Source organism: Oryzias latipes, chromosome 13, assembly GCF_053564925.1.
Source record: "Oryzias latipes strain Hd-rR chromosome 13, Olatipes_Hd-rR_3.1".
In the NCBI taxonomy this organism is placed as follows: Eukaryota; Metazoa; Chordata; class Actinopteri; order Beloniformes; family Adrianichthyidae; genus Oryzias; species Oryzias latipes.
Window position 1 is genome coordinate 19681733 of NC_136249.1, and position 17749 is coordinate 19699481.

The following is a 17749-nucleotide window of genomic DNA, read 5'->3' on the forward strand; positions in this document are numbered from 1 at the left end:
GATATCTTTATATAAACATAAAAGGATAAAAATGTTTCACAAGGAGAATATGTAATTTCGTCAGTTTTGCAAGATGAAAAATATAAAAGCCCTGATAATAAAACTATTACAATCCTGCTTTATGCTTTTTTTAAATTTCAACAAATATACAATAAAGAAAATTATACATTAAAATATTTATGCTTAGCAGTACAGTTTAAAAATCAAGATGTAATGGATGTTTTCATTCTATTGTAAGCCAAGAAAACAGAATTTACCGTTGGTGGAATATAGCCTTTAGGATTTTTGTTGCATTTTTACTATAAAAATAATTGTTGGATATTGAGAATTTGAAGCACATCAGTAGATTGTTTTAGGATATAAAGTACAAAAGACCTGATAGTAGTTCAACTACTTTTGAATCAATACATGCCAGATGAGCCATTTTGATGTTTAGATGCTTTCAAAAAAATTCAATATTTCATAACTGTTGTTGAAGCCAGAATGGATCTTGTTTTGAGAAAAACAACTTTGGACCATACCTTCCACCAGTCATAGCAGAAGTTAAGAATTCTTCAACCAGCTGAAGTTAGCCTCATGTTCCTGTCAGTGGCATCCTGTGTCTGCTGAGTTAGTCTCACCTGTGCTTCAAGATATAATGCTCTGACATGACGTTCCAGATACCTTGGTTGTAGAAAGTGGTATGTTGCTTTTTTTTTTTTTTTTACATCAGTCATGCTGCATTCTATACTGGCCATACTGCTTACTGGTACTTCTCCTTTTACCCGTTAATTCTTTATTTTGATTTTCTGTTTAAAATTCTTTTAATTACTTCCATGTGATTTGCAGATAGTTTTTAGAGTACAGTTAAATTTGGTTATTAATTATTGGTTCCTAATTATGAGTGTTCAGCAAGGGGCTTGATGTGATCTCTCTCTCTCTTTTTTTTTTAAAGAACAGTTATTGAGAATATTAAACTAGACTGAACTTGGCTATTTGAAAACACCCAAAAGTTCCTTTGATCAATGATTGAATTTCTTATGTTGGAACTTGATTAAACTAGCAGTTGACTTGCAATGAAATTAAGTCAAGACCAGTCAAAAAAATCTATAAATTACACTCGCTACATGTGAAAAAAACTGGGAAAAAGCAGCGATCACATTTAGACCATCCTTTACACAGTTTGACATGTTGCTTTGAAGGGTCAAGGAGACTTTGGTAAATCACTTTTCTTCCCCCTCAAGAAAGGCTAATTAAATGGGGTAAAAAGAGCTTAACTGTTAAGACTTTGACTTTAACGACATTAATAACTCTTGATAGATTGAACTGCTGCTGAGTCTGCAGCCATAAAGTCGTCCTCTGCGTGTACGTAAGAGTGTGTACTATAGCCGTGTCTGCATTTATAATCAACATCTCAGAAGACAAAAGCAGGAAGAGAGAAGCCCTTTCCTTTGTGATCCTTTTGAGTTTTTCCTGAGGTTTTTTTTCTATTGTTTGTCATATCTAGTTCTCATCACATATTCTAAATACCAAAGCCATTACACAGCTCTTTTACTTTACCTACCAACCCTGTTATATTCTATGTCAAAGTTGCCACACACTTTGTTTATTTAATTGTATTTGTTTGTAGACCAGCGTTTTGCACAAGTTATCTATAGGCCTCTGAGGTATTTTCTCAGATTCAGACCCAAATTTATTGTACTTTTTATTAGCATCAGGGGTTGTTAAGTGTTATATTTTTAATTATTAAGTAATTTATGGTTGTGAAGGATCCTTAATGTTAATCTTTAAGGTTCAAGGCTGTTTAGTTGGTGTTTGGATGTTGTTGTTAGCATCTTATGACTGACAGAATTTCTAAGAATCTAAAACGATGTTTCCGTAAACTTCTTTAAGATGAGGAACACATCATTTAAAAGATTACCGAATGGATTTATCGTTTACATGTATCATATCTCTTTTTACATCGTTTCACCTATTTTTCTTACTTTTTTGTTAGCAAAATGCATTTTTTCCTTTTTTCAAAATTTTATTTCCAATTTTGTTTAGTCTACATCCCAACCATCTAAGAGAAAAAAACTTTTATAAAAAGTCTATGCCAGTTTTTCTTCTACCTCATAAAAACGGATGTTTGTTTTTTTAAAGCTTTTTTTAAAGGCAGAAATAGATGGTTTAAAATAACCTAAGAGACTAAACAGGAGACCTATATGTAATGTTAGCTGATTTTAAAAACTGCTTAGATTAGTTGGTTAGCTTGGGCATTAATGGTCAGTGATAAACATTAGGTAAACAAGGGACTTGAATTACTAAAAAAAAAAATTCCATTTGACAGATTTAGCCTAAATATATGAATGGAATTTAGGTAAACATTGAGGGCCTTGATTATGCTCATTGGCATCAAACCAGCGACAGTTTTTAGTTTTCAAAATACCATCATTTTCACTGGTTAGGAATTTGACCGCCTTTTATGGCTAAACAGATTGTTTTAGACTCTGAATATTTCTTTTTCAGGTTTACAAACTAATCTTTTTACAGCTTTAAATAATAAGCCGGCCATTTTTACAAGTAGAAAAAATGTTTGCAAATGCAAAACCTTTTTTTTCCGTCTCTAACAAGGGTAAAAGAGGCTTTTGTAAGACTGACGTTTGAGGAAACAAACATTGTTTTCTGTTGTGCCTTTTTGGTTTCATGAATTTGAACTGGTAAATGATGCTGCACAGATGCATTAAATCTCAAACCATTCCACAAGTGGACTCAATGGAAACATCTATTCTTTAAAACTGTGCGAATCTGTAGCTTCTGTAGCATGCCTCTCAGGTTTTTCATATAATATGGTATTTTTTGTGTACATGTCATGATTCAAATCAAAATGACTTTTAAATGAAAATTAAAAAAAGGCGTGGCGTCAGTTTGCCTCAAATGTGAAGGCCTGTGTGACGGAAGAGTGAGAGCTGGGATGTGCTGCTGTTGGTAACGAGTCGAGTGTTGCTCTGAATTTATGCATGCAAAACCTATTTATCATTTTGGGTGATAAAGGAGCGACTGTTTGAGGCAGCATGCAAAGTTCCATCTTTGTGTAGCACCTTTGACTATTCTCAGTTTGTTTTGATCAGTCCACGTGTGTCAGACTAGTCATCTCTGTGGCAGTTAAGTGTCATCCTGCCTGTAACTAGGAGAGCTAATCACGTTTTTTTGTTTGTTTCAGAAATCGAGCAATAGCTGATTATCTACGTTCCAACGGATATGAAGAAGCTTACTCCACTTTCAAGAAGGAGGCGGAATTAGATAATGTGAGTAAAATAATGGTGAGCAAATCGGTCAACATTTTATGCATGGACCATCATTTTGGGATAAAGTGTCATATGCAGCAGACAGCCAGACGGCAATTACTGCCAGGGTCCTGCAACCTCTTATTTCCTGCAATTTTTTCTCATCTCACTCGCTCTTCCGCTGCCCTTTAGAGCACATGATCATCCACATGATATCCTACTCTGCACCTTTACCCATTCCTCTTCCAGGTATTCTCCGTGAAAGTAAGATGAATAATAGATGAATAGCACAGAGGGATCTTTGCACCCTGATGGCTGTTAGTACTCAGCCATGCACCTCCCACAAAAACATCCAAATGCTCTTCGGCTCCTTTTCTGTCTCTTTCATTTGTTGGAACTGTATTATGCTAAGATCCCTTATCTTTAATTAAACCCTTTTCACTACAGTCATTCAGGTCGAGGTTACCACATTCTCTGCACTCCTCTTAAGCCATTTATTTTTGTTTTTTGAATAATTCTATAGGTAAAGAAATGGCCTATTTCTGTTTATAAAAACAAACACGCACACAAGCATATTCATTCCTTGCTGCCAATCAGCTGGCAGACCTTTCAAAGTCTGGAGCTGTTTGTGTGTGTGTGTTTTTGTGTGTGTGTGTGTGTGTGGACATCCAGGCAGATGGCAGATTAGATGATTAAAGACTTGTTCCAACAAGGTTCCTTGCTTTTTCAGCAGTTTTCTTTATCCTTCATTTCTATTGACTAAAACCCATCATGTCTTCTTTTCCTTGTTCTGTTTTGTTTCTGTGAAATGAAATGGTGGCGCTTCTTTTGTCCTCAATGAAACCCAGGCTATCTGTCTGTCAGTGTGGACTTTTGATATTTTTTACATTGTTTCCAGACCCCTCAGGGCAAAAACAGTAGTAGTGGAATTGTTGCTTTGATGCTTTGGTTTAAAAAAAGAGTCTATGTTGATTTAAAATGCAGGAAAATTGGCTGTCTTTTGAAATCATTTGGGTTTTTTTCTGCTTTGAAAAGAAATCTGTGGATATTTTCAAAAAGTCCACATCTTTAATCCATCATTTCCATTTTAAAAATTCATTTTTTAATCAGTTGTAACAGTTTTTATTTTATTTTAATTTTTTTTTACAAAATCTATTTGACTAACTGGAAATACAAATAAATCAATTTCACCACAATAGTTCAGACCCCCATCGCTTTCTTTTGTTATTCCTAAGGATATGAAGCAGTCCGTGTCTCCCTCCCCCCAGCATATAAAATGTGTTGGCCGGCCAGCTTGAAATGTAAAGTCTGCAGGTGGAATAAGCCTCGTCTGCCGGGACTTCCACTAGTTGACTTCCAGCATTTCCTCCAACATTGCGTTTGCGTGGCCTTAAGCTGCCTAAGACCTTCCGCAGGGGATTATCGTGTGTGAGAAGGATTAGGATCGTGTGTGTGTTTGTATATGTGTATCACATCGATGTGTTTGAGGGTGTGTGTGGTATAGTAAATTGGTGCAGCCTGGCAACTAGTCTCTGCCTTTTATAGCTGTGCAAATATTGCCATTTCTCTTTTTTTTCCTGTAGCTACAGATCTCATCATACCACCACAGCTGGCCTTCATCTGACAGGGGTGGTGGGCAATGATCTAGATGAATGAATCCATGTCTTAAGATGGTCTTTTGCCTGATATTCTCTTCTTCTTAATATAGAATGAAGAATTGGATAAGAAATATGCTGGTCTTTTGGAAAAGAAATGGACCTCAGTCATCAGATTACAAAAGAAGGTTTGTGGATTACTTTCTTTTTAGGGAATGCTCGTGGGGATTCAAGTCTTGTGAATTGTTCATGACATTTCTCTTGAATCTGCCACTGGTTCACAAACATCAAATAGTACATGTGTGTGTTTTGAAATTGTTTTTATTACATTAAAATATTTAGCTGGAAACGATTTACTGACCTAAAAATCTGCCGGTTATAAACAGGTAATGGAACTGGAGTCCAAACTGAATGAAGCAAAAGAAGAGATTACCCTCGGTGGGCCTGTAACTCAGAAGCGAGACCCCAAAGAGTGGATCCCACGCCCGCCAGAAAGGTACGCGCTGAGCGGCCACCGAAGTCCAGTCACCCGCGTCATCTTCCATCCGGTCTTCAGCGTCATGGTCTCCGCCTCAGAGGATGCAACAATAAAGGTCAGAACCATCATCTAACAAAGAAAAGAGTTTTTTAATCTAAGATTTTCTATAGCTTTGAGGTGAAAATCTGGTGTCACTTATTTTATTTTTTTTAAATGATCTCACGGATTGAAATTAGATCAAAACATTTTGAAAGGTTTCTATTTCCCCATTAACATTTGCTCCTGTGCAAAGTCTTCAGTGGTTTTTCAGTGTACAGAGTTTTGTCTTAAAATCGTTTAACATACTTCTACCAAATCTAGGGCTGGTGATGTTTCTTAATTGAGAGATGTGCATAGATTAGTTGTGTAAATTTATTTTTGTATACTCATGTGGCTTCTTAGTTTGTTCAGCTTGGTCTGTTCGTCATTTGGAACAATGTCGTTTGTTGCATCACATTTATCACCTGTAATCAAAGCCTATGCAAATTTGAGCTTCGATAATGTGAACATTTATCAATTTTTGTAGCTTCTGTACTGCTGAAAAACTGCAAACAGATGAACTGCACTTTAATTACAGATTATGTAGAGCTTTATTCACCTTTTTGCCACATGATGGTTGGTCCAACCTATTGTAGAACGAGGCCCTAGGTCTCAGAAGTTTTTGCTGGTTAAACAGCTGCTGTTCCTCATGTGGAACATTCCTCACTTCCTGCAGCCTTTCCCTCCAATTCCCCGATTCTTTCAGATGAAGTTTGTCCCCTTGTGATCTATGAATGTATAGATCCAATATTAAACTCAAATGAAAATCCTCTAGTTTCTTTTTCCCTTTTTTATTTTATTTTATTGCAGCTACACCATCTTTCCACGTCATCGTGCTGATAGACGGAAGTATTTATCAAATGAAATGTATTCATGAGGCAGCAATAGACTCTCTTCCTCTGGACTACTTCCACACCACATACTTTCCATGTTTTAACACCCTCTTCCTTTTTTTTCCAACCCCCACCGCTCAGCAAACGGCCTCATTTGTTTGTCTTCCAATTAAAACATTGGCTGTCCGACCATAACTATGCCCCCCATCAGCCATTCATCCCCCAGGACCAATCAGACCTTGGACTTGGAAAAACCTGCCATCTTTTCGATTCATCCTCTACGGATTCCCTCGTCTTTGCGACCTGGTCTCGGTCTGCTTTGTGCACGTTTCCTCCATGAGAGCTATGTGAGATATTTAAGCAGAGGAGGCCTCTTTTCATAAAAGAACAGAATCAAAAGCCTGCCTACTTTCATTAGGGATGCTTCCCATATTCAAGGTTACATAGTATTATAATCAAACTGCTGAGGTTTCCTTATCTTTAAAGCCCCCTCCGATGAAAATCATGTTGTTGTTTTTTCATTTTTGACATGTACTTGTGGTATTTTTCTTATGAAAAAGAAGAAATGTAATAAAAAATCCTTTCGTGTTTGCATTTCTGAGTAATTCTCCTTTTAAATCGCTGTCAATCAAACTGTCGCAAAGATGCTTGGTTTAAAGTAATGAGCTATTGTGATGTCACATCAGCACATGCGCATTGTTCAAGCTCCCCATCCAGCGTGCACATCAATGTGCTCAGGTGCGGTAAAAGAGAACATAGCACTCTGATGCGTTGCCCGCACGAATTTTAAGGGCGCCCAAGGCTGGATTTTGTTGTTGGCCGCGCGTATTTAAAATGAAAGTTAAAGTCCCAAAGGTGTTCTCCACATTTGTGTTCTCTCTGACGGAGTTAGAGGGCTTGCTGTCCCGCATTAACCAGAGAGGGTAAAAATAAAAATAAGAATAAAATCAGGGGACCTCCTTTATTAATGCCTCTATGAAAAAACAAACCTATCGTAAGGTCAGGAGGCCTGAGCAGCCTGGCTCCCCATCTCCCCAGCTCGCCTCCCGGGAGCCGACATAATGATGGTGATCACTCCAGCTCCGTGAGCCGTGTGACACTGTCCAGGATGTACCCGCCTTTGTCCAACAGTAGCCAGGATGGCAACTGTTGGGCAATTTGGTTCATATGGTTCATACAGGTTCCAAATTGCGCCGCTGAAATCACGCCGCTGCCAGGCCTTTGTTTTGTGCTGCGCCTGTCGCTTAAATCACGCCATAGGATCGCGTCTGTACTATTGACTTAACTTGCCTTGAATTAACGTATTTCTTCGTCTGGGTCCATAGAGCCAAGAAAAAAGCTCAGCACTGGTTGCATGTATTTGAAAAATTACGAGCCAATAGTCACATTCTTTTGTCATTTCATTTTAATTTTATTTGCTGTGCAAGGTAATTCAACAATCTGCACAAGCTAGCATCCAATCAGTGCTGAGCCACAGCCAGTGCTGCTTGCTGGTGCAATGTATCCTAAATGAAAATGTCATTCAAAGCATTTTTCATGGGCTTTTCAAAGTTCTTTACTGTGTGTAATTTTATTAAACAGCAGTCTCTGGTCCACACATTTGTTTTGTCATTCCACACATTGTTCAAAAAGTGTTGATTTGGAGCTGAAAAAATGTCACTTTTCACACTTTCTTTTTGCTAAAGAGAAACTTTTGAGAATAGAGACTGTCAGTCGTGTCATTTGTGCCCCTGCTTGTGTCAAGCTCTTTACTCGTGCAAGACTCAGCTTGCTGAAAGGTGGGATCAGGGGTGGGGGTGCTCAGCTCAGCACCAATGGCCACACCCATGTAGAGGAGATTTTGGAAACAGAAGCTACAGATAGACATGAAATATGTGTTTTTTTGTTTTTTTTTAAGAGATTTAGGATGTGGGATTTTGGTTAAAAACATCATAATCATAAGTAAAACACCACTGGAATTGTTTTAATTTAAAAAATTGTCAAAGGGGGACTTTAAGTCTTATCTGATAACTTTTTTGCACCCAGTAGCTAATTTGGATAAGAAAATAAACGACTAATTTGGATCTTTTTAAATGACCACTGTGACCACGAAGTTCTATTTTGATGTTTATTGCAAATAAAAAACATCAGAAGAAATAATGGTTTCTTTTGTTTATTTAGATGCATTATAAATGCAATTAAAATATGCTGCTGCTTTTAAACCTGTAAAGCACTTTATATTTGTGTGACCCTTCTCCATGAACCTGAGTCTCACCTGCCATCACAGCATTGTTTTATTACAGCTTAAAGATCTGACATCTGTGACACGTTACTGTCAAAGGTCATGTTCCTACTAAGTGTTGATATCAGCATTTATAACATGTATCTTCTGAGTTCACATCTATTAAAGAAAAACATCTTTACTTTAATGCAGGCCTTTGCATATTGGGTTCAAGGTTTTTTTAAAGTGCGTTTCTTTATGTTTGCAAATAATATGGAGAAGCGCCAACACTCCAGAAATATTTGACCTTAAAATCCTTGTGCATATATGACTGACAGTACGGATTGCTCCTGAAGCCACTTGTAACTTGGTGATCTGAATCAACTCCATCATGTTCCTAACTAAAGTTGCTTTTAAGATTTACTTATAGTAAACCTATCAGAAAAACACAACAGGTAGAGCTCAAAGTGCTTATGCTTGGAACCACAAGCAAATGAACTCTACTAAAGGTCAGAATGCCTTTGCCGCAGATTACTGTTGGTACTTCTCTAGAACTTTGTGGTTCCCAAGAAGGGGGCCAAGGAGGATTCTGTTTAAATCAACAACTGATTATGATCAACAAATGATTTTACTCAAATCTCATTCATAGATAGTCCATGTTATTATTTGGATTGTTTTTGTTTAGGAAAGATAATTTAATAAATGTTGAAAATGGACAAGTACATACATATTTAAAAATTATGTGGGTTTTTGTGTTTTTTCCTCTGCCTAAATAATGCCAGGGTGGCTCAGAGTATTGTATGTCAGTTAGCTGATGGATTTGATGTCGTTGAGATGCAATCGATACCATCACTTTATACCTTTGGCCATCCGTATCTTCTTTTAGGGGAAGGAGGAAAAGCATTATAAGGATAAGGGAGGAGAAGGGGGGGGGCTTATGTTGCAGTCTGCCCAAATCTCCTCACCCTGAGAGAAGAACCAAGTGGGGTTTATCCCTCTGTGACAAACCATCTGTCTGCTCCAAAGCCACAGATGTAACAGCTTTCTCACGCTTGAGGTTCAGGCGTACTGCTGTTAACTCCACATTCTGTCTGCTCTCCAGCAGGCAGCGCCGCACAAGGAACCTTCAACTGTCTGCTGAATGCGCTCAGACTTAATCGTGATATCTGCTTTAGTTCTTGTATTTTGGAATCCAACCCTCCCCTGAATGTTCCTATTTTTAGAAAGCTCCCTGCATTGCCAGTGGGCGTTAAGGCAATGTCTCTCAGTCGTCAATTAAGCTTTTACTCTTTTGCTACAACTCGACAACATAACAAAATCTGGGGATCACTAACAAAATACCGGTACTAGATCAACCCGGCTTGGGTGGATCGTCTGATTTAATTTCTGACACAAAACATTTCCATAAACTATTGGTTTAGTCGTCAAACTTGCTTTTTGAGTAGTAATTTACGTGGTGATTTAGCTAAATACAGATGGATATTTTATTGATACAATAACTTTTTTTATAATATGAAAGCTGTCATAGGAAAATAAAATAATTTAAAAGAAAAGTAGCTCTTTAATTTGATAAATTTCCTGACAATGTTGTGTTGTCTAAGTGGGTTAACTTTTTAAAATCTCTTCATTGGATTTTAAAATCAGTCCAAGATAACAGGTATTTTCCTCTGCTCTCCAGGTGTGGGACTACGAGACGGGAGACTTTGAGCGCACATTGAAAGGCCACACAGATTCGGTGCAGGACATTTCCTTTGACCAGACAGGCAAACTCTTGGCTTCCTGCTCTGCAGACATGACTATCAAACTGTGGGACTTCCAAGGCTTTGAGTGCATCAGGACGATGCATGGTAAGAAAACACATTTCCAGACCTCTGCTGTCTGAACAGAGTGGGGCAGACTGCATTTGCCGTCACATCCAGTGAGGTTCCACTTCACAGCAGAGATGCATAGCAGGTTCCACCAGATGTGGTTTCCAGGACTCAAACCACTTGGGCTGGATAAGAGTACAGCTTGAAGCCGATCAACTGTTTGATTTATTATTAGGTTAGTTGTTTTATTGGTCACACTAAAACAATTGAGCAAACTCCTCTTTATTTCCTTATTGCTGCAATGTTTATAGCGGTGCTCAAGCTCCGGATCAGGTGAAGCGGACTTCATTAAGATAACACCTATTTCAGTATTAAGCTTGAACATTTCCATTTCTTTTGTTGTGATACTATTATCTTTTATTTATTAGATTTATTTTTAGCAATTTACAGGTTTTTTTTTTAAAGTCTTGGCAACCTGGAAATCACTTGGAGCCTATAGAGGAAGTCAGTTAGTAGCAGTATAGTATGTTCTTATTTTGGCATTATGTACCAGTGTGGCTGTGCCTGGTTAGTCCTGTTTCATGGCACAGAAAGGACACATTTACACATTTACTGTTGTCTTCATGCAAGAGATTAAATGTGGCTAAGGGTCTTGGTAATTAGACATCTATTATTCTCCATGGAAAAATAATCTCCAGTAAAGAGACGGCTTCCTTGACGCTATATTTTCTAATTACTGTCACTCTTGTTTCTGCAGGACATGACCACAATGTCTCATCTGTAGCCATCATGCCCAACGGAGATCACATTGTTTCTGCCTCAAGGGACAAAACCATAAAAATGTGGGAGGTGGCAACTGGGTAAGAGAATAAACTATTCTTAAAAACCACATGTTGTTTCACTTTAGGGCGACCTTGTTCTTTCATTGTCTATTTTTATTGGTTTTTTTTCTTGATTTCCCCTCTAGTTACTGCGTGAAGACCTTTGCAGGCCACAGAGAGTGGGTGCGCATGGTGCGACCCAATCAGGATGGGACGCTGATTGCTAGCTGCTCCAATGACCAGACAGTTCGTGTTTGGGTTGTGGCCTCCAAAGAATGCAAGGCTGAACTGCGGGAGCACGAACATGTGGTGGAGTGCATCTCCTGGGCACCAGAGAGCGCCTCTCCCACCATCCTGGAGGCCACAGGATCTGAGGTTAATAGCTGCCTGTCGCCCTTCTCAAAGGCTAAGATAATGAACTTGTTCTGTTCTCTCCTGGTTCGATCCGTTACTGAGATATCTGGATCTTCATGGTTAACTCTTTTTTTTTTTTTAATTATCTTTATGAAAGGAATCAAATCAAACAGACACCAGTAAACAGGGTGATGTCGGTGAGCCAGGGAGACTGTAGACGAGGCTTATGGAAAGAAAGCAATCTTCTTACAAGGATTGGTTGATGCTGTAAAGTGAATGAATTCTTCCACCATCAGTTGATGTTGTGCATTTTTATTTCATCTACGTACCAACCTTGGTAGATTTGAGGTTTGTGATTCAGATAGATTAGATTTCATCACTGTTGAGACAGACAGCCTTGTGAGTTCAGCAATTTGAATTAAGAAGTGGTTCCTACTGCGCAGACAGAAAAACCACATGGCCTGCAGTCAGCACAGACTTGCCTTGTGATCTGCAGTGTCACTGTGTCGGATAATAATTTCTTTTTTCTCCTTGTAGCAGTCTGTGTGATCTTCCACAAAGAATCTGATTATATATATATTTTTTCTTTTTGGTTATTTCAAACATATTTTTTGAAGAAAGTGGTTTATTGGTTATAATAACAAGGATCCACCTTTGCCCCGCTTTTCCTGCCACGCCGAATTCACTAAATGTCATCTAAATCAGTCATCTGCTGCAAACTGTAGAGAAGCTCCGTGTTTGTTAAAGCAGTTAACAGTTTTACCTGGGAGGAGTTTACGTGTACAGACTCTGTGAGCATTTGTGCTGTGGTCAGTGGGCTGATGGTAGAAACACTGCAGCCAACAACAGAAAAAGAAACACACGTCTGTCTATCAGATAGTTGTTGTTGTTGAACACTGTAGTTCTGAATAGTTTCTGTCTGTCTTTATCTGAGAGGATGCCGAAGCTCCCATCTTACTTTTTGGCTTGTATGATAAAGTTTAAAGATGCACTAAAACATAGTCTTTTGCTGATTTTATTTTTATATTTATATTTTTATATAAAACAACTTTTTTTAAAAAAAAAACTTATTTATTTTTATTTATGATGGGTTAAGAAAGTGTTCTAAATTGTTTTCTTCCTGTGCTCTTGGCCAGACAAAGAAGAGTGGAAAGCCTGGTCCCTTCCTGTTGTCTGGCTCCAGAGATAAAACCATCAAGATGTGGGATGTTAGCACTGGCATGTGCCTTATGACCCTGGTGAGAACTATCTGATGTTTGCATTTCTATTTTTTTTTTTGTATTCAGAGATGCTCCGGAAGGAGAATATTGGGATCGGGAATTCAACCATTTGCTCTCGATCTGACAGGTTGGACATGACAACTGGGTGCGTGGCATCCTCTTCCACCCTGGAGGCAAGTTTATTGTGAGCTGTGCAGATGACAAGACCTTAAGGATCTGGGACTACAAAAACAAGCGCTGCATGAAAACCCTGTGTGCCCACGAACACTTTGTTACCTCTCTGGGTAAGCACCCTCTAACTCCACTGAAACATGTAGCCTCTTTGGAGGCCTGCAGTGCTGCATGGAACCACAGCTCTTGTCTTTGGGCTTACACACCTCTGCTTTAGAAAACAGTTGAATAATTCGGGAAGAACTTTCACCCCAGCGTCCAGGGGGCACACTGGCTTTTGAGTTGTAGGCAGTGCGAGCACCCCAGGGTTTTTCCACCCCCCTGCCTTTTGTATCAGCAGCTTCAGAGCAGATCAAGGACGGGGAACTCTCTGGAGGAGCTCTGGAGCTAACCTTTCTCTGGCAAGAACGCTGAACCCAGTCTTCTTTAATCATCCTTCAGTTTAAAAGTATCACTGTCAGCTATTGATGTGATAAATTCAACTTCAAGGAGAGAAACACAGAGCAGCTTTTATTTTTTTATGCCAGGGTAAAAAGGCATAGTAAAGCTTTTTCCTAAACAAAAGAAGTATCATTTCTTATTCTTTCTATAGATGTCCTTTATGAAGAAGTTAAATGTCCTCAGTGATGAGCATCTATCTCTATTTTTGCCCCTTACACTAGTAAAGGCACTGCAATGAATGAAATGGTTCATATGCTCAGTTTAAATAATTATAGGATCCATGTATTGCTTTTAATGATTGTTATTCTGCTTATCCTTATCCTTTTCCAGATTTCCATAAGGCTGCTCCCTTCGTGGTGACTGGAAGTGTAGATCAAACAGTTAAAGTGTGGGAGTGTCGCTGATTTGGACCTGACAGAATTGGACAACTAACATGTCTACCCAGGCGCACCTCTGGATCCCACACCCCTCCTGCCATCTTGACCCCTTTTACATTCCAGCCCACCCACTCCGTCGCCTAACCCCAACGAACCCCACCCCGCCCTTCCCTGTCCTGCACATCTTCGTCACGTCCAGTCCAGCTGCACTACAGTGGTTACTCACCTGTTGCGCTCTCTGGTCAAATAACTTTTGTCCTTCTGTGTAAATTATTTCTGGATGTAGATCGAGCTATTAAATGTTACACAAAAAAAGTATTCTTGCATGGTAACCCAAAATTCTATACTGTAAATTTACATAATGTTGTTTAGGAGTACCATAGGTTTAACAAGGGGCTGTCTGTCATGCAGCCCATGCTGACCAACTGAAGGCAGGTGTTTTCCACCGGGTCTAAACCGTAGGGCACTAAGAACTGGTAATTTAAGGAAATGACAGTGTCTTTATACGTAACGGTTATTTTGTCTATATTTTTTATTATTATTTAGTTTTTTTTTTCTTCTTCTTCTGTAATTCCTCTCCCTCACTGTCGTAGTCGGATGGTGCCTGGCTCGGTGAAGAGGAAAGGCAGGAAAAGCATTCATGGTGTGAGGAGACAGACGCCTGTGGGGGGGCTTTGTCATTGAGATCATCTTTATAACATCACCTCTCAAACGTTCATCTTCATCTGGAGTTAGTTCATATTTTAATGGCTGTATATACGAATGTCTCAAACTGTTGAGCTTGGACCTGGGGGTGGGGCTTGAAAAACAGCTTAGTACTTCTGCCTATGGTTATACAATGAACCACTGCTAGACTTTAGATCAGTTGTCCTTTAAAAATTGAAGGTGTTGTGAGTTTGCTACACAAAGCTTTTTGCAAGAAGTCCGCTTTATTTGATCATCTAAGGAGCGCCCTGGGTCACTGCAGCATCTGTGCACGCTTATTGGATTACATCGGTTGTTTTTGCGCTTGATGGGGTGACTCACTTGTGTCTGTGGCCTTTTTTTTTTGTTGTTTTTTTGAGTTGAAGCCCCAGTTCCGGTTGTTTACCACTTCACCACGGCGGAGTTTGAAGCAGCACAGGTCAGGTGTGAGGTTTGAAGGTGCTTAGTGTCCCATGGCAACATTTAAAAAAAAAAAAAATGTAGAATAAGACTCTACTGAAACAGGAATGCATGAGGAGTCAAAGTTGGTCCCCCCAGGTTTGACATCTGGGATGTGCGATTATTGTTAATTTAAAATATTCTACTAAATACAGTTTTCAGTTATAAAAAAATCTTTGATATAATAGGAACTGTAAATTGAGGCTGTCTGTCCATCTCTTTATCATTGCACTATAGTATGACCGGGGGGGTTATTTAGTGAGGAAATGCTTTTATCTGCTGTTTTGGTCTTTGGAAGTTAAGAGCTTAGATGATAGATGAGTGCAGATCATTTCAAGACCCCTGCACGCATATTCAGATGTCCTTGGAGCGGCTTTCCTTTAAAGCTTTCGGTGAAGCTGCATCTGTAAAATGGTGAAAAATAAATGCTCCGTTGCAGAAACATCAGCTCCCCTCTTCAAAAACCAATAAAACGTAGCTGGCAAGTTGATCATCTAGTTTTCACTAAAGCTTTGGGCGTTGAATATCTGAGATAACGATAAAAATATGAAATGATGCCGATTCCAGCTTAAACCTCTAATTTTGCCTGTTCATTCCAATGTAGTTCTCGGCTAATAAAGAACTCTGCCGTATAACGTCTTCTCTTAGCTTCTTTGCCATGTTGTCCTCTTCCTGTGTGTCCTGGATGTGATGATCTGCCGCTGTGACTTTTAAAGTGGCCTGCTGGTGTAGCTCAGCTGCATGTTCACCTGCATCCGGAGGCAGAACTGTCTGAAGGTTTCTTGTGAAAGCTTCAGATCTTCCTGTCGGACTAATTGGTTTGATTACCGTGACTAGAGTCTGTCTGCTTGAAGTAGTTTGGGGGATTTTGCGGAACTGCCTTTTTGCTTGGAGCTGGGTGAGGCTTGGATCCGTCTTCTCTTGCAGTTGGACAACAAAGTGAGAAAGCATTCTTCCCCCCAAGTGTTCATTTTTAAAATAAGACGCTTGATGGCTTAAAAAAAATCGTAGACGGCTCTGTTGTCTAGCTTGCAGACGATGCTTCTCGAAGGTTAAGGAGCCTCTTCCTTTAAATGCAAACGGGATTGTGGCAAACTATGGCTCCCAAAAGAGACAAACTCTCTTTTTAGGGATTTTTACTGATGCGGCCCTTGGATGCACACCTTGTTTTTGGTTTGTTTTAATGAAAAGGTTTTTTTTTTGTTTGTTTTTTTTTGCTACCCAAGTGTCTGAGAAAAGACTGGATATAACAAAAGCAGTTGATGATTTTTCTAGTTCAATTTGGCATGGCTAATGAAGATGCCTGTGTGTTTAAATGTCCTAGCTGAAGCCAAAAAATGGGGACGTTTGTCCACACAATCGAGATTACCTGGAAGTCGGCCTTTTTGTTGGGCTGACGTGACCAACTTTTGAAAACGAAGCATTTCTCAGGATCACTAAGTCATGGCAGACCATAAGTTTAGAAGACTCCCCTTGATTTTATTCAAGGGAGGCAGTTAACCAGAGATCTGAATTATGTATGCTGCTTGTTTTTGGTAATAATTAAAAGAAACTGTTTATGCTGTTTAGCAGAAATGTTTAAAAAAATGTTGTTTTGCAACTTCGCAAGTCCCAAGCGATCCTTGTGCTGCTGTGGTCTGGTGTGAGAAGGGACTGATGGGCAGCTCTGACCGTCTGTGCGTCGTTTCCTGTGGCCTCACGTCTGTCCTCTGTAAGCTGCCTGTGAGTCTCATCCAGCTGCACAACAAGCTCCTGCAGGAGAGCTCATGATGTTTCTGCCACTATGGTCTCACTCTTCACACAGCAAACTGTTAACAAAAATACCTGGATGTCAATATTGTTTGCGGTATAATAAAAGACGAAAAAATGTGCATCTGTCTCACTTCATTTGTCTCACTTAAAGTTGAGGGGGGGGGTTCCAAGTATTGATGTCTTCGCTTATCTTCAAAATTGCTGGAAGGAAGCAGAATTCTTCCCTAGCCTGCCAGTTAGTCCATCAAACCCGTTTTGTGTTCTCATGAAATACCTTGATGTATTTTTTGTAAGTTCTGCAGATCAAAAGCTCAATGTTTAAGTTCTGGATTTAAAAAAAAACACAAAAAGGAATTAAGCTGATGAGTCACACAATGAAGTTATAGGAAACGACAGTGGAGGCTGCTGACGTCAGAAGTGAGCATTTGAGAGCAACAGTGTGATTTCATGCCAGTCGAGATGACCACAGATCCAATATTTGTTTCAAGAAGGCTGCTGGACAAGATCAGAAGGAAGCATTGTTTCTTTGTTCATCTAGATAAAGTTTATGACCGAGAAGCTGTGGTTTTTCACGTGGAAGTGTGGAGTGACTAAAAAGTACATTGAAGGTTGTGCAGGACATGTATAAGAGCTGTAGGTGTGACAGAAAAGGTTAAAGTGGAAGTAGGATCAGCGTTGAACCTTTTTTTATTTATTTATTTATTGTGCTGATGGACAGACAGACAGGTGAGGTTAGGCGGGAATCTCCATTGATTACATGCGACAAGAGTGTCTGCAAAAATGAATGGGACAGTGTAGAAGACTGTGATGAGAGCAGCCATGTTGTTGGTTTAGAGACGATGAGAAAGATGGAGGCTGAGCTGAAGATGTTGAGTTTCTCTTTGAAGGTGAGGAGGACAGACTGGATCGGAAACAAAAACATCAGAGACTGAGATGGTTTGGTGTTACATGCAAAGATTGATGTAACATTTGGTTTGATTTCAGAGGAGGAACAGTGATTATGATGGTAAAAGGATGCTGAGGTTGGAACCACCAGGGATGATAGTTTGTGGTTGTAATGAAGGGGGACATGTGGATGGTTGGTGGGAGCGAGGATGCAGAGGACGAGGTAAGATGAAGACTGATCATTTGCTGTAGAGACACCTAAAGGAAGCGAATGTAAAAAAATAATAATAATGGAAATTTGCTTAAGAGACAGGCATAGTCTTTTGAGTGAAAACACTAAATATGTGA

The 17749-nt window shown here is 39.3% G+C and overlaps 1 protein-coding gene across 5 annotated transcripts in view; it reads left to right on the top strand.

Annotated features, from left to right (window-relative positions):
• The window catches only part of pafah1b1a (platelet-activating factor acetylhydrolase 1b, regulatory subunit 1a), a 33499-nt gene extending 16864 nt beyond the window's left edge, over positions 1 to 16635 (top strand). For 3 of the 5 annotated variants that reach the window (XM_004075434.5, XM_078930054.1, XM_078930053.1), the window contains exons 3-11: positions 3182 to 3266; positions 4954 to 5028; positions 5227 to 5433; positions 10108 to 10276; positions 10995 to 11097; positions 11205 to 11433; positions 12549 to 12650; positions 12760 to 12916; positions 13575 to 16635. In XM_004075434.5, the coding sequence (XP_004075482.1) occupies positions 3182 to 3266; positions 4954 to 5028; positions 5227 to 5433; positions 10108 to 10276; positions 10995 to 11097; positions 11205 to 11433; positions 12549 to 12650; positions 12760 to 12916; positions 13575 to 13648 (1201 nt within the window). In that variant the 3' untranslated portion in view covers positions 13649 to 16635. Of the gene's footprint in view, positions 1 to 3181; positions 3282 to 4953; positions 5029 to 5226; positions 5434 to 10107; positions 10277 to 10994; positions 11098 to 11204; positions 11434 to 12548; positions 12651 to 12759; positions 12917 to 13574 lie in introns of all 5 variants that reach the window. The other 2 variants (XM_020708300.3, XM_023962011.2) reach the window with 1 other exon arrangement.
• Positions 16636 to 17749: the final 1114 nt, after the last annotated feature.